General features: G+C 36.0%; 1 protein-coding gene across 1 annotated transcript in view; it reads right to left on the bottom strand.

Moving 5' to 3' along the window:
* Positions 1-25,096, bottom strand: part of LOC145688106 (lipid droplet-associated hydrolase-like) — a 44,494-nt gene extending 19,398 nt beyond the window's left edge. The window contains exon 1 of the mRNA XM_081761852.1: positions 24,900-25,096. Within this exon, the coding sequence (XP_081617978.1) occupies positions 24,900-25,008 (109 nt within the window). The 5' untranslated portion in view covers positions 25,009-25,096. The remainder of the gene's footprint in view (positions 1-24,899) is intronic.
* Positions 25,097-26,040: the final 944 nt, after the last annotated feature.

The raw sequence follows: 26,040 nt of genomic DNA, 5'->3' as shown, positions 1-26,040 counted from the left end.
CTCCGATTAGATCACTGTGTTGATAGAGGGAAAGGTGGAAGGAAAATCAGGAAGAGGAAGACCAAAGATAGAATATCTAGATGCGTTACGAAGAAGAGATCTTATCAAAGTATAAAACAGATCTCCCAATGGAGAGAGAAGTTTTAAAATTTCCATGTTGCCCACCAACCTATGGTTGAGGTGAGAAAGATTTCTCGTTCTTGCGGAATCGAATGGTGAGTACTCGTATTTTGCTGTTACAACTTACTGTTTACATGAAGCATGCATTTTTAAAACATATTTTGTTTTATTATTTAACATTAACGTACACGAAATTCTTGTGTGCCACCTTTATTTTCTGTTTTATGATTATTATCTTTCTTTCGTAAAACTTGCCTTCTGTCTTGGATTTCATTATGATTATTTACTACCGAGTTCGTTCTTCTCACTATCAATTGGTTTCTACGATTTCTAATCGACGATTTTTTATTACTAGTCATTAATGTTATTTTTTTCTCTCATGAAGGCTAACGACTTGAGATTTTTCATCTATATTTGATATACAACTGGTTACGCTGTGCTTTCTTGTCTGCCTCAGAGAATGTGTTGCATCCAATTCCCACAAATTATTCGGAAAAGAAAAAAAAATTAAGAGATAATTTTGGAAATTTCCCTTTATAATTTTTTCCTTATCATCTGAAACTCACCCCCTTAACGTTCAAACGCGCTATGATACTTCCCAGAACGGAAATTATATGCTGAGTAAAAAATATCTTTCCGCAGGGAGGTGTCCAAATGATTAACAACCTGTGGTTCGCACACCGTTGAGAATCGGATATATGTTTATAGGATTCTTTTTCTGCTTAGAATTAATCATACTATTAACACCCAATGCATTTCCACTTCCTCGTGAATTACGATATATATATATATATATATATATATATATATATATATATATATATATATATATATATATATATATATATATGTGTGTGTGTGTGTGTGTGTGTGTGTGTGTGTATGTGTGTTTGCAATAACTGTTCTGAAAATGTGAATAAATTTCACGAAACAAAACTATCATTTAAGATTTATAAAAAACTAAAACTTCATATATTATTATGAATTAGCAGATTACCAGTTCAGGGCAATGAGGAATGAATTCGGATTTAAACGGGATCGGAAGTGTCACTGTTCATCTCAACGACCTCGCAAACTATGAATTCGACAGAAATATTGATCATTTTTATATATCTTCCCTCTCCTCTCCCCTAAGTTGGACCGTCAAGGTGAAATAAAAAAAGACTTTCCGGGCCAAAACCTCATCTATGTTGAAAATTTGATCGAGATCGATGGCGTGGTTCAAGAGTTAAGAAGTCATAAACACAGTCATTTTCAATTTTATATATTAGACAAACTAAAACCGTATTAACATTTATTGAGGCCGTTAAAATTGGAAGGTCAGGAAGTTAAAGATGCTACCCATACATTTCTTATTTCAAACGTTTTGACGCGATATAATAGTAAGAAAGTAGGAATTATGTACACCTTGTCTCAAAAAGGTTGAGCGCATTCTTTATTGGTGTTTTGAGGCAAAAATTTTCAAAGTCCAACTTCGGGTATCTTCGGGAAATAGTTAACCAGGTTCGAACCTCCAAGTCAGCCTTTGTAATCGGGAAAAAGTTTGCAGATGTGTTTTTCTTCTTTTAAATATAATAAGACTTGTTATCAAGTGTTGAAAAAAAGCAACATTGATTGAAATACTTAATGATACAATATTTCGAAACTTTGTATTAATGTCACCACATGCTTGTTTGTCATTTAGCTCTCCATACGTAATGGAACATTTAGATATGTAAACGAATCTTTCCATATGTAAAAGAATGCTCAAAGTTAAGACATAGAACATAATTATCGCCTAAGTACTAAAATAATAGTCAAAGTAGAACAAAAACAGCGTTTCTAGTGGGTATGAATGTCATAATTTTCTTGAGAACCGTTATACATCGCTAAAAGTACCTTAGCAGAAGTCCTTGTGTTAGCTTACTGGTAAGCTCTTGGATTTCAAATCATAAGGTTGTGAGTTCGAATCTCTTCTGGGTCAATCCTCTTTTAAAATTATATTTTCCGCAATGCATGAAAAATTATATAAAATAATGACATTAAATACATCAGTTGTATATATATAACATAATCATTGCAGAATGTAGTAATTATTATGTTTAAAATATAACATCTGAAATAGGTAGGTGTCCACAGTAGGTCTGTATTATATATATGAGAATGTTAAATACAAGTTAAGAAACTCGTTCACTAGCAATAAATAAATCATGTAGTGTATTTATTTGCAGCTATTTGTCATATAGAGGGTAATTCTCAACATTCATAATACAGCATGTCATTTATGTTCTTGAAAACTTATTCGATGCATAAACCGAAGGTTTAAACAGAGAATCCAAAGTCGCAACGCTCGCAAAAAATTCATGAACCCCAAAGGTCACGTGAGCAGACTGGAATTGTCCTTATGAAGCACGCCACAGCAGAAAGTCTTTACATAGATTTTCAGTTCAATTCCTGATATATGCTTTTGCAATGTGGAAGTGGTGATGCCTTTAGTCGCTCTCTCTCGCTCGCTCGCTCACTCTCTATTTCTACAGAATATAAAAGTGGATGTATGTATGTGTTTCAACATAATTCTGATATATCTAGCGCAATTATAACTATATTTCTTACAGTCTGGAAAAGAGTACTGTCGGGATACATATCAAAAATGCTAGAAACTGGTCGATATTAGTATCGAATCCATAGCTTCGTGGTCGCTTAGGTGAATAGTTCTACTTTCAATTCAAGTCCAATTAAGTTCCCATTAGCATCCAGGGTGGTTACGTAGCGACATAAAAATATCGAAATCAACCGATATTAGAATCGAATCGTAAATATTCAGCGCCGCTAACAGTGCCGCATTTCCCATTAGTCCACATTAGTCCACATTTCACATTAGTCCCATTGCCTAGAGGGCAATATATTTGCAGAGTGCAAAGTTTAAAACTTGAATAATATTTTAATTTTTTCCGTATGAAAAAGTTAAAAATCAAGAGCAAATATACTATTTCATGAACAATCCTCTTTTACTGTTCTAATATGTATAATAATAGCGTAAGAAATCTAAAAATAATTCAGAACACGTTTCACATTTGTTATTTTTTGTTACGTAGTTCTAGGTGTAGCATGTAGTGAGTGGTATTTAAATGTAATAAATTCACTAATTAAGCATATTCGAATTAAGTTTTATTTTTAAGTTAGGGATGAAGGGGCGGAGAAATATGTAGTTATTGGGGCGCCGAGAGCAAAAGTGCGTAGAGGCGCCGAGCTTTTAAATGCAACACTGGTCGCTAAATTAATTGGTAGAAATTTTAATGTCATTTAAGACCAAATTTAGTCCTAACGGTCGCAGTATCCGTTTGCTCTCCTAGGAGAACTGAAAGGGGCTGACATCAAAATTATATATATATATATATATATATATATATATATATAAAGACCGACATTAGTGTCGAATCCATAATTTTCGAGGTGGATTAGATAGAGTGGCACTCCAGGTGCTTAATGATATAGAAAATTAGTTTTTCTATCTTTTTTTACGTTGGTCTACTTTTCCTTGATTTGAGACTTTCAAATTTCATCCTATTTTCTACTGAAATGTGTCTGTAAGGCAACAAAGAAATAATTATATATGATAAATATAAATTCATTTTAATTCGGAAGTTGAGGAACACTTTGCCATTATATATCGTAAAGGTCAGATCCACCAGCATAGTAACAGAGAGGTGCTTGAGCCATTGACGGTAGAAATTCAAACTCCGGTAAGTGATAATTTCACAGTCTTGTTTTATTACAAGTGTAGCCTCTTTAGTCAACGGAGAAGAGGACGTGGATCATGGGTCAGAGTTGATGTCGATGGGTCGGAGTTGGTCGCAATGGTTCAGAGTGGTTCATAGTTGGTGGTGGGTCAGAGTAGATCACGATGGATGATGGGTCAGAGTGGGCCAATGGGTCATTTGGGTGGTGGGTGATACTGGATCATGCTGGGTCGTGAATCAAATTTTCATTGACCCACACCATCTCTGGTTAAAATTGTACTAAAGATAAGAGGCACCGAAGATGCATGTCGGCTATTATGCTCAAATTTTGCACATAGATAGTACCCCACCAGAAAGCAATAAATCTGAAACGGTTCACGGTATCACCTCCTAGAACTCGAGATGTAGGGGTTTGTCTGATTGGCTAAATTAAGACGTCAATCACTTCAATCACTTCAATCACGTCAATCACTTCAATGATTTATCCATCAACAAGCAAGCGTTTTATGATCGTTTCCGTAGGGAAATCAGAAGAACACGTGCCTAGTAATCGTAATATTGATAGTTCGCGTCCACCCCGGGGTATTTGTTTTGTGTTTTTTTGACTCACCTAAATATAAACAAATCACACATATAGGCATTTTAACATATTTTGGGAGAGTAATTTTGTGGTTCGTTGTCGTTTCATCGCGTCTCTGCCGCTGGTAGTAAAGTTTTCAAAATGGAACTGGGGCCACCGCGGATTGTCGCTGCGGGGCCACCAATTTTTGGCGAGAGGTCAATAGTTGACCATCTGTAGTCCACCGACGCTTACAGCTTAGGGTAATGAACGATGTCTTTGCCTTGTAGACGTCATGACTACCGACGTCGGCAGTCAACTAGCTTTTAGTATTCCTTTACTAACCATCTATCGTTCATGTTTATACACGGTGTTGTAATAATAATAATAATAATAATAATAATAATAATAATAATAATTATTATTATTATTATTATTATTATTATTATTATTATTATTATTATTATTATTATTAGTAATAGTAGTATAATTGATAATAGAATAATTATATTGTCTATGTATTGTCTAGGTAGGACTACACACAGGATTTGGCTCGTTTTAGTTTGACTCGACTCTAATCCGAGTCGAGTTGGAGGATATTTTTCGCGCCGAGTCCTAGAGTAGACCTCAAAGATGTCTGTTTCGAGTCGAGTCGAGTTTCAAAGAAAAGTCGCTCGTGCCCATCCCTACTAATGAGAGCTTAATCGGAGTTAAGCGAAATCGAAAGTCACACTATTTATCTAAGCGACCCCGAAAACTATGAATTTGACACTAATACCGATCATTTTCTAGCAATCTTTTATATGTATCCCCCTCCCATTCACCATAGGTAACCCGACAGCACTCTTTTTCAGACTATAAGAAATTTGGTTAAAATTACTCTAGGCCAGTGGTTCTCAATCTAATTCCTATCACGATCCCCTTTTATCACATCCTCTTGCCAGCGACCCTTTTATAATTTGTGTTTTATAATAAGCTTGTGTGGGATTTTTAACATACCTATTTCTATAATAGTAGAATCCATTTCTTGTTTATAGTGAACAGTGCCGTGGCATGGAAAATCAGCGCTCGGGGCGAGAGTATACGACAATGTCTCCGTACATATGAGTGAGGTCGACAGACTAGCTGCGAAGCGCCACCATGGTTGGCACGAAGCTCAATAAAATTTTCAAAAGTAAACTCTGCCTTTTCTTGATTTTGAGCACATTTTATTACGTTTTTCCTTCTATTTTATACATGTGCACATGCACTTTCCTATAGGGATGCACGCGAGACGCGAGAAGTCTCGACTCGTCTCGCATTTGCGATACGAGACACGAGACGAGAGTGAAAATTTTATGCGAGACGAGACTAAACCATGCGAGACAAGACGCTAGACGAGACTCGGTTAAGTCTCGCACGAGAAGTCTCGCAACATTTATGAATTACATTTAATTGTATATTTAGTAATTTTACATTTATTGAGTTTTCTAAGTTGAGCGTTAATGCCTCCAGGAACAAAAAAGTGATTGGGGCAATAGACATTTTATGAGATTTATTATTAATCAATGTTAATTTTCAGAATTAAAGCCTTCTTTAGTTTCTAAAAAAGAAAAGCTTTGTAAATTGGAAATTTATTACAGCATCGATTTAGGACTTTATTTTGCGATACAAACATATACACACGGGCGCGCACGAATACATGAACTTCTATTTTTGGTCTGAAAAGCGAATAAGACTCCCTATTGCTGCGAAATATGATATTTCTCTTGTTTCTGTCTTTTTCACATTACTACTAGCGATTAATGTTGGGGGATGGCGGGGAAATCCCCTCTCGTCAAAGTTTATCCCCGGCCCGGCTCGCAGAAATAACATGATATTTTTACATGGAATAAGTATTTTCTTTCTATATATTTATCAAAAACATCCCCCTGTAGTTCGGAAGTTTAATTCAAATACTGGTTTGGCAGGATGTCCCTATAGGTTTCGTGGGAGATGGTAGGAATGGCCCTATATCTGTCAGTAATTTTATTTTCCAGATCTGGCAGTATAAGTTGAAAGCGAAAGTTGATAAAATGCGGTAATCCAACATTGCTACAAGCCCAAACGAACCAAAAGAAGTGGGTCGTATTGTGTTGCGAGGAGTTCTTTTGTTGTGTACAAGCGCTTTTGGTGGTATAAAAACATCTTTATACTGGAAAATCACCCTTCAAGGAAACGACCAAAACGTGTAAATGTTGATAGTGGCGACGATATTTTAGAAGATGCAATAATTGCTGGAGACCTCCAAGCTGGAAAACAATGTTGGATCCAGCAACAATTTATGCTGGTTTTGCTGTAAATTATGCTATTAATTTGACGAAAATTATGGTTCAGCGATCAAATTCCAGCACAACTTTTCTTTTAATTCGGAGCGGAGGGGACACAAGTTCGGATACCATATTGAACTCTAGGTTCCGTCTCCTTAGGATGTTATGAACATTCATCCCATGGAAAGCAATGGCAAACCACCATTCACCTTGCCAAGGGACTTTTAGGTCAAATACCTGCCTTCGGACAGAATATCACATCATCATTCATTAACAGCCATAGAATAACACATTGCAAAATTTTGACCTAGAATATATGCGAGACCATGCAAGAAAGTCTCGCGCGAGACGCGAGATGAGACTCAAAATTTTATGCGAGACGCGAGACGAGACTTCACATTTGCGAGACGAGACCTTACGCGAGACGAGACCAACGCTTGAGGTTGCGAGACGAGACTTTTCCATTTCTCGTCTCGTCTTGTCTCGCGTGCATCCCTACTTTCCTAACATGAATAACACACTTCCTACGAAATTTGTGCCCCCTTTTTTTCGGCGCCCGGCATTGACAGTGGATACAGTAACTGTACTATCTACGTATATTTCCAACGACGAAGGTGCTGGTTCAAGATGGATGTTAAACTCCTTCTTTGAAGAGGCCATTAACGTATCTGATCTAAGCCCACAACTTCTTAACCAAATAATAGAATGATCATGCTACAAGTCTTTGCAACTGGTTTTCTGTAACAAAGACTTGGACAAGTTCTGCCTGATGAGGAGAGAAGAATATCCTGGTCTGGTATCTGCTGCTTTAAAAGTAATAATTCCATTTGCTACATCGTACTTGTGCGAAAGTTTTTTTTTCATGGTAAACATTAAAACAAAGACAAGAAATCGCTTATCAGTTGAAAATGGCTTCATAATGTTCGTCACGAAGATTGAACCGGGCATTGCTGCACTAGTGAAATTACACCATGCTTAGGTATCTCATTAGGTTTCAATTTTAATTGTATTTCAATGTGCAGGTTTTGTTCCATGTGTATTTTTCTAGTATTTCTATATACAGTTCTCATTAGTATCATATCATACGTCTTTCATTTAAATTCATTTTTAAACAACTCTGCACCCTTTGACAATGTTCAGTAGACTTATTTTTTATTGTTCTGTACAGTATGTATAAAAAATAAAAGTATGCCTATCAGAACAAAATTCAAAACAATTTCCGGTATTAGATTCTAACTATATTTATCTTTTCCGCTTATCTTCGCGACCTCCTAGAGGCCACGACTCCCAGGTTGAGAAACCCTGCTCTAAGCATACATGAGTTATGTTGGAACATACATACATACACTTTTATATGTATAAATGCAGATAAGAGAGAGTTGAGAGAAAGCGATTAAGGTATTAGCGCTCTCAATCTCTTCACTTTACTTTTGCGATTCGTGAATTTCTTACGTGACAGTTTGGGGCTAGCTATTTTTTTTGTCTTGAACCACGATCCGATTTTCGATATGCTCTACCTAAATGCTGTAATGCGAATATTGAGAAGTTACCTGCGTATGAAAATAGCTGCAAATAAATATATTACATAAGTTATTTATTGCTATTACACGATTTTCTTAATTTGTATTTAATATTCACATATAACATACCGACGTTCTGTCAATATCTCAAATGTTATGTTTTAAAGATAAGAATTGCTTATGTCGTGAAATGATATGGATATAGGCCTATATATTCAACTGATATATACAACTGATGAATTGTAATGTAACTATTTTACATAATTTTCATGCATTGAGGAAAGTAGAATATCATAAAAGAATCTCACCTGAACGGGTATCGAACTCACGATTTAAACGCTCGGGGGTGTACCACTGAGCTAACATGACCGCTTTTCGGAAACTGCTTCTGAAATATAACTGAGCTCATACGTAAATTATTTTTTTCGTATGGAAATCACAATGACGAAACGAGAGTGTGAATATATAGTTTCGAAATATTGTATTATTAACTATTTCAATCAACTTTACTTTTTTTCTACACTTAATACCATTTCAACATGTCTTATTATATTTAACAGAAGGAAAAACATATCTGTACATTTTATCCCGATTGCTAAGGTTGGCTTGGAAGTTCGAACCAGCAGCTTTAGTTTACTGTTTTCAGAAGATACCCGAAGTTGGACTTCGAAAGTGTTCGTCTCAATACAGCTATCATCATATCGCTCAATCTGTTTGGTATATGGTATATGTTTTTATACGTGTAAAGTCAGTATAACAATTCATTCTTTAAACAGCTTTTCGTATGTATTAATACTCCTTTATAAAAACTGTTTTTAATATTATTATTACGGCGCACCATTTTCAGATTTCTTTCGCGAGTCGTTGACCTAGTCGTTCCCCACAATAGGCGTGTCGTGCAATTAACCAACCACGCGTCAGGTATTAGCTTTTACCTATTGCTTCCTGCTCACAGCTCAGAACATTGGTAACTATGGATAGACGTACAGCAGTAATTACTTTATGGGAGTTGGAAGGCTATTCTGCAACTGCAGCTAGCAGGCGAGTAGGTGTCCCGGCCTCTACAGGAAAGCGATGGATTCGGAAATATGGTCCTACACGTCAAACTGGTAATTTACAATCTTCTGGTTGTCCGCATGTGTCAACCGAAGCCGAAAATGCGAGATTAGTAAACGAAGCCCGGCTAGACCCACTAAGGACGTCTAGACAGCTAAGGGAAGCTTCTCTTTTTCCTGGTAGTAAGCATACAGCTCTGCGAAGGATTCGTTATGCCGGGTTACGTGGCTGTGTTGCTGCCGTGAAGGAAAAACTCTCAGACGACCACAAAATTTACCGTCTCGCGTTTGCACAGGCGAATGTGGGTCGCAATTGGGAAAACGTAGTTTTCTCAGATGAATCCATATTCACAACATCAAATGAGGGACGCCGTTTTGTGTATCGCCCGAGAGGCACCCGATATGACCCTGGATGTGTTGCTGCTTGAAATCGCAGTGGCCATGTATCTATTTCATGTTGGGGTTGGATTTTCAGGCGCGGAGCAGAACAGCTTCACAGAATTGAAGGACACCTGGACAGTGCTCAGTACTTAGATATTATGAGTAATATCATGGTGCCATCTGTACGAGTATTTCACCCTGATGGTGTAATTCAGTTCCAGCAAGACCAGTCGCCAATACATACTTCCCGTGTGGTTCAGGAATGGTTCGCAGGGCAGCCTGAGATTGATTTAATTGACTGGCCGCCTCGTGGAGCAGACCTCAATCTCATGGAAAATATGTGGGCAGAAGTGAAGAGTACTCTAAGGGATAGTTGGCCTGAGGCAGATCCACCAGAACCCAAGATGACCTGTGGCATCTTGTTTCCGAAGCATAGCTGGAGGTAGGGGAAGGAGATAAATTTGTCACCTATTTAATAGATTCCATGCCCAGAAGAATAGGGCGTGTAATAAATTCAGAAGGGTGATTTTTTTAATTCTAGTGTTTGTTTTAAATTGATAACATAGATGTAATATTTTATGTAAGACTCCTGTAATTGGGATTCTCCTGTTGGAGTCAGCGGATTTAAATAAATAAAATAAGTATTGGACACAATATTAATGTTCCCGCCTTAACTCCCGAAAACAGTCCTTTTCAGGGCTACCTAAACGCTTCTGAAAATATTTCTAGAAGTAAACCACTCCTTGAATCCGATTTCTGTGCAATTCTACTAACAAACAAACAAACAAACAAAAAAAAGATAATTCTCTGCAGGCTTTGAACTCAACACGACCTCATTAACAAGCCCGTACTCTACCAGTGAGCTAACATGAACACGCAAATCCAACCTGAAGAAACACGACTTTCAATTTCCGGTATTCCATTACACTGATGGTCATATACTTTGCAAATGTTGTATTCAACTTGGGATATTCCGCAACACATAAACAAAGCGAAAGAAAGAAAGAGAGAGAGAGGGGAGAGAGAGAGAGAGAGAGAGAGAGAGAGAGAGAGAGAAATGAATATACAAAAGCATATTCAACGTATTCGAATGAGACTCTAAGTAACGATATTCCGTTCTAAAGAGAATTTGTGTTTCTTCCCGTGACGTTAAGGGGATCGGGAAAAGTTATGTGTCTTGAAGCAGGATCCGACTTTGGACACTCTGTTTACACACTTTCTATATTCGTAGGAATATACTGTATTTCACGAATGTAAATGACATGCTGTATTGAGAATATTGAGAAGTTACATCTGTATGACAAATAGCTGCAAATAAATACACTACATAATTTATTTATTGCTATTAAACGATTTTCCTAACTTGCATTTAACATTCTCATATATAATACCGACCTACTGTGAAAATTATCTCAGATTTTATATTTTAAACATAATAATTACTACATTCTGCAATGATTATGTTATATATATACAACTGATGTATTTAATGTCATTATTTTATATAATTTTTCATGCATTGCGGAAAATATAATTTTAAAAGAGGATTGACCCAGAAGAGATTCGAACTCACAACCTTATGATTTGAAATCCAAGAGCTTACCAGTGAGCTAACACAAGGACTTCTGCTAAGGTACTTTTAGCGATGTATAACGGTTCTCGAGAAAATTATGACATTCATACCCACTAGAAACGCTGTTTTTTTCTACTTTGACTATTATTTTAGTACTTAGGCGATAATTATGTTCTATGTCTTAACTTTGAGCATTCTTTACATATGGAAAGATTCGTTTACATATCTAAATGTTCCATTACGTATGGAGAGCTAAATGACAAACAAGCATGTGGTGACATTAATACAAAGTTTCGAAATATTGTATCATTAAGTATTTCAATCAATGTTGCTTTTTTTCTACACTTGGTAACAAGTCTTATTATATTTAAAAGAAGAAAAACACATCTGCAAACTTTTTCTCGATTGCAAAGGCTGGCTTGGAGGTTCGAACCTGGTTTACTATTTCCCGAAGATACCCGAAGTTGGACTTTGAAAATTTTTGCCTCAAAACACCAATAAAGAATGCGCTCAACCTTTTTGAGACAAGGTGTAGATACAAAAGTTTTTTTTCTAACGTGTTAAACTAATATCATAAACAAAATAACTGTTTATGGCTTTCGTTTTGCCAACTTAACTCATAATAGGTTCTGAACGTATCTATATGAAGCTCACAATAAAGTGTCTCCCGAATGGAGAACGAGATACAAGCGAAATTTTATACGAAAACATGTTTTCTTTTCTTTTATTTTTATTTATTTACTTTTTGGTTTTGTTTTGGCATTTATTTACTTTGCGGTTTTGTTTTTGCCTCCCGGTTTTCTTGCCTTCAATACATATGATAAAATATATAACTTCCAGCTGCTAGATAAGATAGTTAGGCAATCAAAACGACACTTGTGATACGGTAGGATGCATAATTTATACTTCTCAACAACAATGCAATACTAGTTTGAGAACTTCTCAAGATAAGAAGTTCAAGACTGAACACAGAACTCTCAAATAATTAATGTAAACGCAGTTTATTAATTACAGCAGCCACAACAGAGAAGCAAAAGTGGCAGTTAAATGAAAAAAAAAATCCGTCTCTATTCTGAATTATGAAAATAACCTCTGTTATGGAAGTTACCCTGAAACATTATTTTATATTTAGAGTGAATTTAACCTATTTCCCTGAGTGTATAGTAGTATTGGCCCCACCTGAGGACACTTTTGTCCCCTGAGTCCCTGCCTCAGGACCCATGGTCCCTGGCCACTGGCGGATCCACGTGGGGGTCGGAGGGGGCGACCCCCCAAAAAGTCTTTTTTTTACTTCCAACATTTATCGTTGGGAAATACAAATATGGTCTTTTCTCGACCGATCCAATCTGTATGATAAGCCTAGCAGAGTCTAATCAAAATGTGTTGTACTCAATAGTACTTAATACAGATATATTTGAATTGTTAACACTTCTGTCCGTAGTTCCTTGAAACGGTCACCATTAGTCCCAAAGGTATGAGAATGTGATTCATTCGTTGGGCGAACAGCTGTAGGAAGAACAGTAAGACGGCTCACTCTTTAAAACTAAAAATATATATTTTAAAATTGTGTCCTAGAAAAAGATATGGAAATGGAATTCGGGTCCCGAAACGTCAATTAGCTTTACCTTGATTAAATATATAATCTTCAGCGTCCTTATCGAAAAGCTCTCTGAATCTGAGACTTCTCCGTTGGTTGATTGATTGATATGTGTTTACGTAGTTTTTCAAAAGCAATGCTTTACAAAACGAGAATTAGAATTTAAAGCTGGATCTGAAACATTGTAGTGCCTTCGATGCTCTCACCGGGAATCAAACCACAGAACCTCATGCATCAAAGATCAAAGGTACACTCATGTCCAAAATGATTGTCGCATATCTATAACTCTCTTCTTGTAAGAATATAATTTGATAATTATTTTGCAGGGTAGTTTTAATACTGATACTATGTGTATAATCGGGTAATGTATATGTGTGTTAAATTTCATAGGAAAAGAATTATAAATACGAAAATTAGAATGGGTAAAACAAAATGTTGCTAAATGAGCAAGAAAGTTCTATTTTCATTTTATTGTTCTTATTTACTGCTCTTTTGACATGAAATTTGCTACATACATGTCTTTGCCGATTATACACCTACTAACATTATAAGAAATACCGGGCAAATTCGTTATCAAATTATATTCGTACAACATATTTATAGACATGCGACAATAATTTTGGACATGAGTGTACATTTGCTAGCTATCAAATCAACAAAGAGAGCCGTGACTTTTGGAGTTTAACACGGAAACATTTGGAAGGGACTAGGGATTCACTGGACTTTTAATGGCATTTCATCTTTTCTTGGGAAATAACACAAACTTTATTGTAATACATACATAAAAATATGAAGTCCTGATGGAATAACTGATCTTCCTTCGCACAGGCCAAACCGCTTAAGCCGAAAGTTATCGCGCCCTTTTATGTGACAGCAGTACTCGCACGGGGGTCCAATGACACCCAAATTGATAATAGTGTTTTTTGCAATAAAAAATATTTTTTAAAAAATAATTAAGACAATGTATCATAACTCTAGATATGTTTTAAAAAGTATTTGCTGCTATTAGATTTTTGTACTCGTTTTGAGAAATTTTTAAAAATATTTTTCATCAGGAATTCTGACTAGCAACACAAAATTTATCTGTTTAGGGGTCTGTGAAAACCCCGCGCGAGTACTTAAGGGTTAAGCTAGAAACTTGAAATTCGGATGGTAGATCAGATTTGTGACGTACGGTATCACTAAGGAAGGTTTTTTTTTCTTTGGAAATTCGATGAAAGAAAGGGAGATGGGGTGGAAATTATTTTAATAAGATGGCCATCTCTCCGAATCCCTTAAGGTTAGAGACTTGAAATTTGGTATTTGTATTTTTTATTTAAAACAGTTTGGCATGCGTTTGAACGTTTTTTTTTTATACTTTAGTATGTAAGGAAAAAAGAGGTGGAAAGAAAAAGGGGTGGGGATTGCAATTATTATAATAAGATATCAATATCTAGGAATCTTTGAATGTTAGAAACATGGAATTTGCCAGGAACAAGGAAGAACGTGGATTTGAGTTTGTGCTGTAACTTGCACAGAGATGAACGGCAAGGCGGCTATAGCTGTTGTGTGGTTTCCGCCTGTCATGGTTTTTGCCCGTAATTATTTTTTACTCTTGGGTATTCGACGAAAGTCATGAGTCTGAGTCTCAAGTTGAACTCCTTGGATGAATCTGAATCACAAACAAAATCAAGAAAGATGAATCAACTCGAAAAAGCTTTTGAAATTGCTTTTTTAAATCTTTAAATGAAACAAAAGGGCACTACAATTGTAATGAAATCTTTAAGTTTTACGTCCCACAGTTATGCCGGTTAGGCTAAAGGAGACGGTGATTATGAGAAATGAATGAAATGGTGGAATGAAGAAAGTGGGAGAAAACGGGAGAACCCCGAGAAAACCCACGCACACGGTGTTCATATGATATTTGATTTGTTTGCTTAACGTCTCACGATTTGTCAGGACGGCTAAAGAAGACGTGGACCTACTGATTACAGTGGAATCCGAACCACTTTTTTCGTTAAACTGTACTCCCACCGGGAATCGAACCCGGGACCACACGCGCCAATGATAAGCGTGTTAGACATTAGGCCAAACGGAGTCTATATTATATCTAAGATGAAAGAAAAACCAGTTATACGTACTCTCTATTTATTCTCTATTGGTAATTTTGTTTAAAGGTGAGAATTTTTCAGTATTAAATTTTAATTTGCACTTTTTTCAGATATCTGATATTGTCAAATAATATCGCCACTCGGTATGTTAAAGAATATATAGTATGTGCTCGGTAATGAACGGAAACATCACTTTGGTTGACATTTCTGATTTTCTTTCGTTCATTTTATTAAAGATTTTATTTCGCTAATCTTTCAGAGGGTTTCATTTTTTTTTTTTTTTTTTACTATTTATGCATTGGCTTATATTGTGATTCTATATAATTTTAATTCATGTAAAATTTATACATATTTTGTGCTAGATCTGACAAAATTTCTGTTGAGTTTGTGTAAGAGAAAGTTTAGTATTGGTATTTTTGTTATTACGTTATCTGCAGTATTTTATTAATATAATCAGAAATGAAAACAATATGAAAAGATTGCTTCCCTATATTTTGGGCCATTTGGAACACTGTGTGCCATATACTATTAAACATCACTTTATAATCAATTATTGTATTATTTTTAAGCTACCAAAAATGCACATAGAAATATCATAATTTGTTGACATTTTGTATTATTCTTTATACATGTATAACTTTGATATCTATTTTAGCGTAGACCGAGCCTGTCTTGTTTTCAACTCTTGTCCCTTAATTGTTATAATAAATGATTAAAGCAAATTGTACAATCTTTCGTTAAAATGAATGCCATCATCAATACAGTATTTTCTTTTGTACAGGTACTATGAAAGACAGCGCATCCGATATATCGCAATGAATGAGTGTTAAGTGAATCATGACACCACCACGTCTCCGAGACAGAAGTGCATATTTAATTTAAACCTACAGAAAGAATATACTTTCATTAAAAAAAAAAAACCGAACAAATTCGGGTCCCAAAATGATATCTGGGAATCAGGTTTGCATCCCCTTCCAGCCCCGGATTCATATGCGTCCCATTCTTGCAAATCACACTTCTGGTCACCTTAAGGCTACACTTATCTTCCAGGAAGCAAACCGCCCCCTCCAAACGATCCTTCTGGATCCGCTAGTGTCCCTGGCCCGAGGTCAATGACCTAGGGGTACTTAGGACCACCCCTTTTAGATTTTGGCAGGGGTACCTTGGCCCATCCCCTAAATTTTGGCAGGGGTACATAGGACCACCCCCCTTAAATTTTGGAAATTGCCAAATTTAAAAATTGGGTATGGTAGCCTAGGACCATAGTATGTACCTCTATTAGTATTGGGGGTCCACCTCGTTCCCTTTCATGGGTAAAAAATTGCCAAAATATTTTATTTCGGGGGTTTTTGACCTAATTTATCCCCTTTGATGATGTGTTATTACCCTATATAGTTATATGAGCGTATACAGGGGTTCATTCCCTTCATAAGATATGGGTATATTGATGCACCCCTCTAAATTTTTGGGAGGGGTACCTTGGCCCACCCCTTTAATTTTGGAAATTGCCCAATTTAAACTTTTGGTATCATAGTACTGGACCCTAATATGTATTATGATAAATTTGGGTGGTCCACCTCGTTCCCTTTTAGGGGTACAAAATTGCCAAAATATAAACGTAAGCAATACGTTGTACCACGCGTTTGGTTTTTGGCCCATTTTATTCCCTTTGATGAGGTCCTATTACCTTATATGTTTATATGGTCATGTATAGGGGTCCATTCCCTATCATAAGACATAGGTACATTTGTGCACCACTTTAAATTTTTGGGAAGAGTACCTTGGCCCACTCCTTTAATTTTAGAAATTGCCCAATTTAAACATTTGGTATTATAGTATAGGACCCTAATATATATTATTATAAATTTGGGTGGTCCACCTCGTTCCCTTTTAGGGGTACAAAATTGCCAAAATATAAACGTAAGCAATACGTTGTACCATGTGTTTGGCTTTAGGCCCTATTCATCCCCTTTGATGAGGCCCTATTACCTTATATGATTATATGGTCATGTATATTGGTCCATTCCCGATCGTAAGACATGGGTATATTGATGCACCCCTTTAAATTTTGGGAGGGGTACCTTGGCCCACTCTTAAATTTTGGAAATTCTCCAATTTAAGCATTCGGTACTATAGTATAGGACCTCAATATGTATTATGATAAATTTGGATGGTCCACCTCGTTCCCTTTCATGGGTAAAAAGATTCTCGAAAATTAGTGCGACCATGTGTTTGGTTTTGACCTAAGTTATCCCCTTTGGTGAGATCCTACTATCTTATATGATTATATGGGTAGGGATTTCGGAGAAGGGGTTCCGTACCTCCAAGACACACCTCTGCAACTACCCACATTTTAAACAAAAACTTTCCACTAAAATTTCATGTAGAAAGTATTCTACTCTATGTTTTAAGGAAAATAACTATAATAAAAAAATAACTGAATATCACTCAACAGTAAGGCATATATTAAACTAATTTTTCGGATATGCAGAGGTAATTGTAAGCGCTTTGCTACAAAAATAGCTACACAGATCATAATTCAATCAGTTCTGAAATACAAAGTAACAAAATAGCCTATAATATTCAGTCTACAGAGCAATTGTTACTTAAAGAATGGGCATACAATATTTCGAAAATCGAGACAAGACGAGAAATGTTTACGATACTTTTCGTCTCAATATGCGAATCATTCCTCTCTGTCTCCATATTTGAATATCTCTCTCTCTCTCTCTCTCTCTCTCTCAACGCCGTCTACTATGAACTCATATGACTTGGGATGCATATTTCGACTCTTGAAACCAAATGTAAGCGCTCTCGTGTGCTATCGTAACTCTATAGGTTTGTTGTTAAAAGCATCGTCATTTTAGATTTTAACTGGGGGAAGGCGAATATTTTTCGCCGACATAACAGTTTCACTTTTTTTCTTATTTTTGTATTACTATACGTTTGATCAAACAATAAGTGCTTATCAAACTCAAGGGAAGGGGGAATTATACTCTCCTGTCCTGCCCAAATGATGCTCCTGAAACATTTGCTCGCAATTGCTGGGAAAAAATTAAATTAATCATTGAATAACACTTATTTCTGTCAGTAGTTTTTAGAGCTCTGCGCTCGCATTACAGACTTTGGGAAGCACAAAATCTACAGCCGTGATTGACAATTTCCATGGATTTCATGAGTAGCATCTTCCTAGCTTACAGTCTTTGAAGAAGGGAAATAATGCAAATAAGGGTGTTTATGAAACTATGGGAACATTTTGTGACTTTTTTTTATTATTCAGACTTTAAAAAGGCATTTGAACAAACGAGTGAAAGAGAGAGTTTTAGAGCTATAAAGCTTGTAAACATCCTTCCGGTTTTTTCTCGTCTGAATGGAAATAGTGTATTACATCACATAGACTGGTTTAGGCAAGGAGAGGTTTGAAGGCGGAGGGCGAGTTGGATTGAATACCAGGATCAGATGACGATCGAGACATGTGTCTCCGAATGCATAAGCACACGGCGCAAGAGTTTGTTAGTAATTTGGACTTAAATTTTATGTAACATTTTCAAAGCCACAAATAATACGACTGCCCTTGTCATGGTGCCCCCCAATATCTGCACCATCGCTCTTTTTTCTAATTCAGACCTCCCCTGACTGCAATAAAAGGAAACGAACATCATTTTCAGAAAGGCTCTCCCGGATAGTCTACTGGCTACCATGTGTGCTTTCGATGCACGGGTTTCGGGTTCGATTCATCGTGAGAGATTATTTGAATCCATTACGGTGGTTCGAATTCCACCTTAAATTACAGGTCCACGTCTCATATGGCCTCGGTGCTACAAAGTAGCGTTAAATTTTAATATACATATATACACACAGTAGCGTACGCATAAGTTCGTCAAGGGGGGAGTTCAACCTCCTATGTTCATATTTTTTCAGGTACTTGTATACATATTTTTATATGGTACATGCCTATTTTTACACATCAACGGGTACTTAAACCCAAACTTCCTCTTATGTACCAAATTTCACAAAATTAAATCCCCACGTTAAGCGGGTTTGCATATCCAGGCTCCTAACTATGAAAACATTTACGCTCAGTCCAACCTCAATCATTTCACGAATTCAACCTGTTTTACGTATGTTATTAGGACATAATATCGATTGTGATTTATTCTAAAAACACTTTTATACATTGCGAGGGCTGTAACATCCAAATATTTGCTGAGAACTCATAGTCGTATCGGAATAAACAAAAGCGAGTATGGAACAGTAAACTGCTATAACAAAAGGCAAAAGAAGATGTGCAAAGGCATACAAAACGGTCGAGTGGTTTGGGTCGATACACTATCAATCACATGTTTGTGAGTTAAAACCCGGTAGCATGTTGTTTCTTTTTTAAGTGTCTTCCTATTTTCATCCGGAGGCTGAAAATATTTCTTTGAGTAACTCATTGAAAACTTCTTTTGTTTCAAATTCGATTAGAACGGAACATTATATGAATTGCGAATCTTAAATCCATAGCTAAAAAAATGAAGTATACTCACTACTCCATTATCCTCTGATTTGTAACGAAAAACTATTTATAAACAGTGGTGACTTCAGAAAATTATCCTCGGGGGGAATTTCAATATGCGGGTGGAGGGCAAACATTGGTAGTCCACATTGAGCACGATCGAATATATGGTCCTGAAGGCGGAAATTTCTTAGCTCGAGAGGGGTCTCAAATTCTCCCTCAGATCACGTCCTGAAAGCATCATTGCTTAAAAGCTTTTCGTAACAAATATAATATTACACTTGTTTCTCGTTCTACATTTAGAATTGGTAAAATCATAACTTATAGAGGATTATAATAAAAGCATAAAAATTACAATACCAATCATGTATAAATTATCCTGTAAGTTACCAACTTTGGGTCAGATTAAAATTCAAATATTTGTTTTCGGATTGCACTTAGAAGTAAGTCCTCTCTATATAATCCTGATTGGAAAGCCATGTTTAACACTAATTAATTAATCAATATTTATACGAATATTTTTTTTATTTTACTATTTTATATTAGATACACTTCATTTCCAAAATCAAAATTTCGAAAATGTATATTGTACGAGTGCAGACTCGCAAATAAATGACTATTTATCATATATATTGGTCTCTATTTGAAATTCTATTTAATCGAATCCGACAAGAACACAAACATCGAGAACAGGTGAAAAAAGAGAGAGAAAAAGGCGTTGTATCCTCGAAGTAAGTTCGAAGGGTGCTTTACAAGCCGAACGCCTTAGACCACTCGGCTATGGTAACAACTAGTGATTGTAGCAAAGGCTTCGAGTAGTAGTTCTTATTACAGAATAACATTTTCTATTGCCTAAAATTTAAACCTAATTTACTTTGATATAATATATCTATTAATTTGTTACATGAACACGTTTTCGTTACTTTGATGAATGATATATGTTGTTGATATAGATTCTATTACAGGTTCTTTCGTAAATATTATAGAAAGTATCAGGGTTATTTATGATCTTTTATGGAAATTGACTGGCGCATGCGCAGTACACAGACAGTTCAATTGGAAGGCAAGGAAGGAAACGCTAACACACTGTTAGAATATTTCATCGCTGTGAAGTATAAAGAACAGCTAAAATGTATTTTACGCTTGTCATTGCGGAAAGAATCACCAGGTTAATGTTTGTCCAAGTTCTCAGTAATCAACTGGACTCATGAAAAATAATTAATATTGTCATTACTGCACAATATGAAGAATAAAGAACGTATATTACACCACATTGTTCTCGAATTCGAACTTAGCTAAGGAAGGGACAATAAACAAAATGTGATTTATTCATTCGAATTGAGATAATTCAATGAAACTAGAAATTACACGATCAAAAGGAAAAATATCGTTAAAAAGACAATAATACTTTTATCCAGATGTGAAATAAAGTTATTAATTAACTGAAATGAAAGTAATATTGGGCATGATATAGAGTAAGAAAAAAAAAGTAAATGTATTCTTAGAAACGTTCAAAGTAAATTCACAAATACTTTTTGGAGATATACTACTCTTCCTTTACGTTTTAACGAACTAATAAGTAAACAAGCAAAGGAAAAGAATGAAGAACGAAAGTATTGCTCTTGAAAAAATATAATAAATAAATGAAACTTAAATAAATGTTTACACAAAAAATAACACACTAGTACTTCGTGTAGTCACCTCCAGAGTCAGTAACTTCTTGAAGTCTGGAGGGGATACTAGATACAAGTCTCGAGCAATACGACGGTGTGTTACGAAAATGTTGCCACAGTTCCATAACATGATTTTGAAGAAACGTTTGGTCTCTGTCTTCACGTCTCTCTTCCCATTCTTGCACCATGTAGGCCCACAGATGTTCAATTGGGTTCAAATCTGGGGATAGAGGGGGCCACTCAATACAAATTAACTCTGGATGTTCACTTAGCCACTCTCGTGTTTGCCGGGAAGTGTGAACAGCACTGTTGCCATGCATAAATATATATTCTTCCTGTTCGGGAAAGTTTCTTTCTAAGGACGGTAACAACGTATTTTCGAGGATATTAATGTAAACACTGCTGTTCATTCTCTCAGGCACCGCAACCAAATCTCCAGGACCAGCAGCCGTCATGTATCCCCAAAAGTGTGCTGATATTCGTCCTGAACAAGAAGTTCTGATAATATTTTGTTCAGCATACCTGGTTCCGCGCGGTCTATACAATATAACTCTGCCTTGTTGGTTAGACTTGAAAACCTCGTCGGTCCAGATGACTAAGTCCCAATATGACTGAGGTTGGGTTATGTTATTCCGTGCCCATTCCATTCGTCTGGCATTGTGAGTTTCAGTCAGGAGAGTCTTCCTAGCGGGTCTTGAACAGTGTAGACCAGCCCCCAATAATCTTCTTATTGTTTCGTGAGAACAATTATATTCTCTGGCTTCGTCCAAGAGGATTGAGGTGTGGCGTAGAGGTTTGTTGATTACTTTTGTAACTAAAGCTTGATCTTGAGCTGCAGTTGTCACTTTTGGCCTTCCACTTCTTGACCGAGACCTGAACCATTCACCACCTTCTTCATGTCGCTGAACCCATTTCTTGACCGTTTTCTTGTCACATCCCAGATCTCTAGCAATCTGAAGCACAGTTTGTCCCATTTTTGCTCGGCCTAGGATTTATCCTCTCAGAGCAACAGACAGTTCTCCACAACCTTTAGAACGAGGCATTTTGAGAACCTGTTAGAAATTTGCGTTCTGGCGTGTATGACAAATGTCGGTAAAGTGCATCTTTCTGTTTCTACTGCGCATGCACCAGTCAATTTTCATGAAAGATCATAAATAATCCTGACAATTGCTGTAATATTTATGAACGAATACGTAATAGAACCTATATTAACAACATCATTCGTCAAAGTAAAGAATACCGTAAACATAAAACAATTTCAACAGACTATTACATCAGGCCAAAATAGGCTTAAACTTCAGAGAATACAAAATAAATTTCATACTGTAACAAAAGATTGAACATGAAACACGCTTACTAAATTTTCAACTTGTCACATTAGCCGAGTGAACTAAAGCATTCGGCTAGAGATTCTGAGACCATTCAAGAGTAGTTCGAATCCCACCACAGTACAATTTGGTTTTACCTCTTCTTGACGTTTCTGTTTGTGATCCTGCCGGATTCTATTAAATATAATTCCGTAATACGCTAAAATATACGTAATATTTGAAGTTCTTAACCTCCCATTTTTACATTTTTCAAGCTCAATTGAGAAGAAAGAGGGAAAATGAAAGTACAAATATTTACAATAATTACTTAGCATTTACTGCCATTGTAATTGTGGATATTTTATTTATGAAAATGTATAATGAACTAAAAATATATTTAGTAGGTCACATGTCTCCATTTTTCTATTCTAACTTGAAAGTTACCGTTTAGGCGGTGGTATATCGAAGACCCAGGGAGTTGAGGGGGTTGTAACCCCTCCCATTGAAACTTTTGTATTCTATTGAATTAAAAAGTGTTTCAGTTTATAATCTTGGAAAAGCAACAATCACTGTGTGTGAAGGACGGTTTATTTATACGACGATTTATCACTTCCAAATGTGTAGAAGGTGTGACTGGATATTGTGTATAATCATTCAAGAAATATAAGACAACGAAGGGACTTCGTAAACCCTTCACGCAACCCCAGGAGGACGAAGTGCGTCCCGCCGTCCCTCGGTTGGGAACAACTGCTTGCGAGGGAAACATTCTAACAGTGTATTAGCGTTTCCCTCCTTGCCTTCCAATTGAACTGTCTGTGTACTGCGCATGCGCCAGTCAATTTCCATAAAAGATCATAAATAACCCTGATACTTTCTATAATATTTACGAAAGAACCTGTAATAGAATCTATATCAACAACATACATCATTCATCAAAGTAACGAAAACGTTCATGAAACAAATTAATAGATATATTATATCAAAGTAAATTAGGTTTAAATTTTAGGCAATAGAAAATGTTATTCTGTAATAAGAACTACTACTCGAAGCCTTTGCTACAATCACTAGTTGTTACTATAGCCGAGTGGTCTAAGGAGTTCGGCTTGTAAAGCACCCTTCGAACTTACTTCGAGTCCCCGCCGGATACAACGCCTTTTTCTCTCTCTTTTTTCACCTGTTCTCGATGTTTGTCTGTGTTCTTGTCGGATTCGATTAAATAGAATTTCAAATAGAGACCAATATATATGATAAATAATCATTTATTTGCGAGTCTGCACTCGTACAATATACATTTTCGAAATTTTGATTTTGGAAATGAAGTGTATCTAATATAAAATAGTAAAATAAAAAAAATATTCGTATAAATATTGATTAATTAATTAGTGTTAAACATGGCTTTCCAATCAGGATTATATAGAGAGGACTTACTTCTAAGTGCAATCCGAAAACAAATATTTGAATTTTAATCTGACCCAAAGTTGGTAACTTACAGGATAATTTATACATGATTGGTATTGTAATTTTTATGCTTTTATTATAATCCTCTATAAGTTATGATTTTACCAATTCTAAATGTAGAACGAGAAACAAGTGTAATATTATATTTGTTACGAAAAGCTTTTAAGCAATGATGCTTTCAGGACGTGATCTGAGGGAGAATTTGAGACCCCTCTCGAGCTAAGAAATTTCCGCCTTCAGGACCATATATTCGATCGTGCTCAATGTGGACTACCAATGTTTGCCCTCCACCCGCATATTGAAATTCCCCCCGAGGATAATTTTCTGAAGTCACCACTGTTTATAAATAGTTTTTCGTTACAAATCAGAGGATAATGGAGTAGTGAGTATACTTCATTTTTTTAGCTATGGATTTAAGATTCGCAATTCATATAATGTTCCGTTCTAATCGAATTTGAAACAAAAGAAGTTTTCAATGAGTTACTCAAAGAAATATTTTCAGCCTCCGGATGAAAATAGGAAGACACTTAAAAAAGAAACAACATACTACCGGGTTTGAACACACAAACATGTGATTGATAGTATATCGACCCAAACCACTCGACCATTTTGTATGCCTTTGCACATCTTCTTTTGCCTTTTGTTATAGCAGTTTACTGTTCCATACTCGCTTTTGTTTATTCCGATACGACTATGAGTTCTCAGTAAATATTTGGACGTTACAGCTCTTGCAATGTATAAAAGTGTTTTTAGAATAAATCACAATCGATATTATGTCCTAATAACATACGTAAAACAGGTTGAATTCGTGAAATGATTGAGGTTGGACTGAGCGTAAATGTTTTCATAGTTAGGAGCCTGGATATGCAAACCCGCTTAACGTGGGGATTTAATTTTGTGAAATTTGGTACGCCACTGCATACATACAATTTTCAGAAAGAGTTTTACACAAAACAAAAATTTGACAAGCAACCAGACCCATGCAGGCCAGTATAATCCGATAGATCCTTTCACTTACAGACAGAACCAATACAAAATGAAGTAAGATTAGGCAAACCCACCTAATATAATTAATACTATACTCCTCTTGTTTATTTCTTCGTCTATCCAGCCTCCCCATGTTAATACATGTGTTGGAACTCCATTCACAGTCACAAAACCCTCTTCCATGGTGAAAGTGACGTTAACCACACATAAACACGAAGAAACAAGTATTCAACATAAATCTAAAGCGCTAATCTGAATACTATTAATATAAGAAGTACGTGAGGTTATCTGCTGACCTCTTCCAACTCATTAAACAAATAAAATTAAAATGCTAACTTTAAGATCCTGTTAAAAGCAATATGCTGATTTTTCTTTTTTTTTAATTCTATAGTTACAACTTGCAGAAAGATCCGTTTTTCGTAATTAACAGATAAAATCAATGATAAGCATTTGGTTGTATTTGCTAGCAATCCGTTGGATTATGGCTCGATGCACTTGTTGATGCGAACTTGAATTCATGGGGAACCAAACTCTTCCCACATTCAATTTGCTGTGCAATCATACAATTCTGGAATTCAGAAAACCTCTCACTCTTACCTGCATTCGTCATATTGAATTCATCTCCAATTTCCTCAAATCTTTGACTGAAATTTCCTAAATGCACGCAAACGAATCGATAAGTGCGTATTCTGCTTATTAAAAACCGTATATCGGATTTCGTGAAAGTATATGTACGGGTGGACTATTAATGAGAAAAAATCTACCCACAAGCCACCCACTAGAGTTTTACGAGTATTATTAGTAAATAATATCATTATAACCGTTTTCAAATATGGTTGAGTTGATTTTGAGTTTAACGTCCCGTTCAGCAGCGAGGCTATATGAGACGTGGACCCACTGATTAACGTGGAATCCGAACCACATGAGCTCCCGCCGGGGATCGAACCCAGGATTCCCACCGTTTTCAAACATCGTATGAACAAAACACACCACATCTATCTTCTCGTTATTTGTTTCGAATAAAAGGAATTATACCATGTGTTTGTAAATGAAATATAAACACGGGCGTTATTATGTACTTACGTAGGATCACAAAATACTGGCCACCATCCAATGTTCTGTGGATGAACACGGAGTCTGCAATACATGAGTTGAATATACCCTATCTCGCCTACACTTTTACTGGGATCTGTTAAGTTGGATTTCCATCCGACA

Source organism: Thermobia domestica, chromosome 6, assembly GCF_964235325.1.
Source record: "Thermobia domestica chromosome 6, izTheDome1.hap1.1, whole genome shotgun sequence".
NCBI classification, from domain to species: Eukaryota; Metazoa; Arthropoda; class Insecta; order Zygentoma; family Lepismatidae; genus Thermobia; species Thermobia domestica.
Note: the sequence above shows the minus strand (reverse complement) of the source record. Positions and strands in the feature narration are given on the sequence as shown.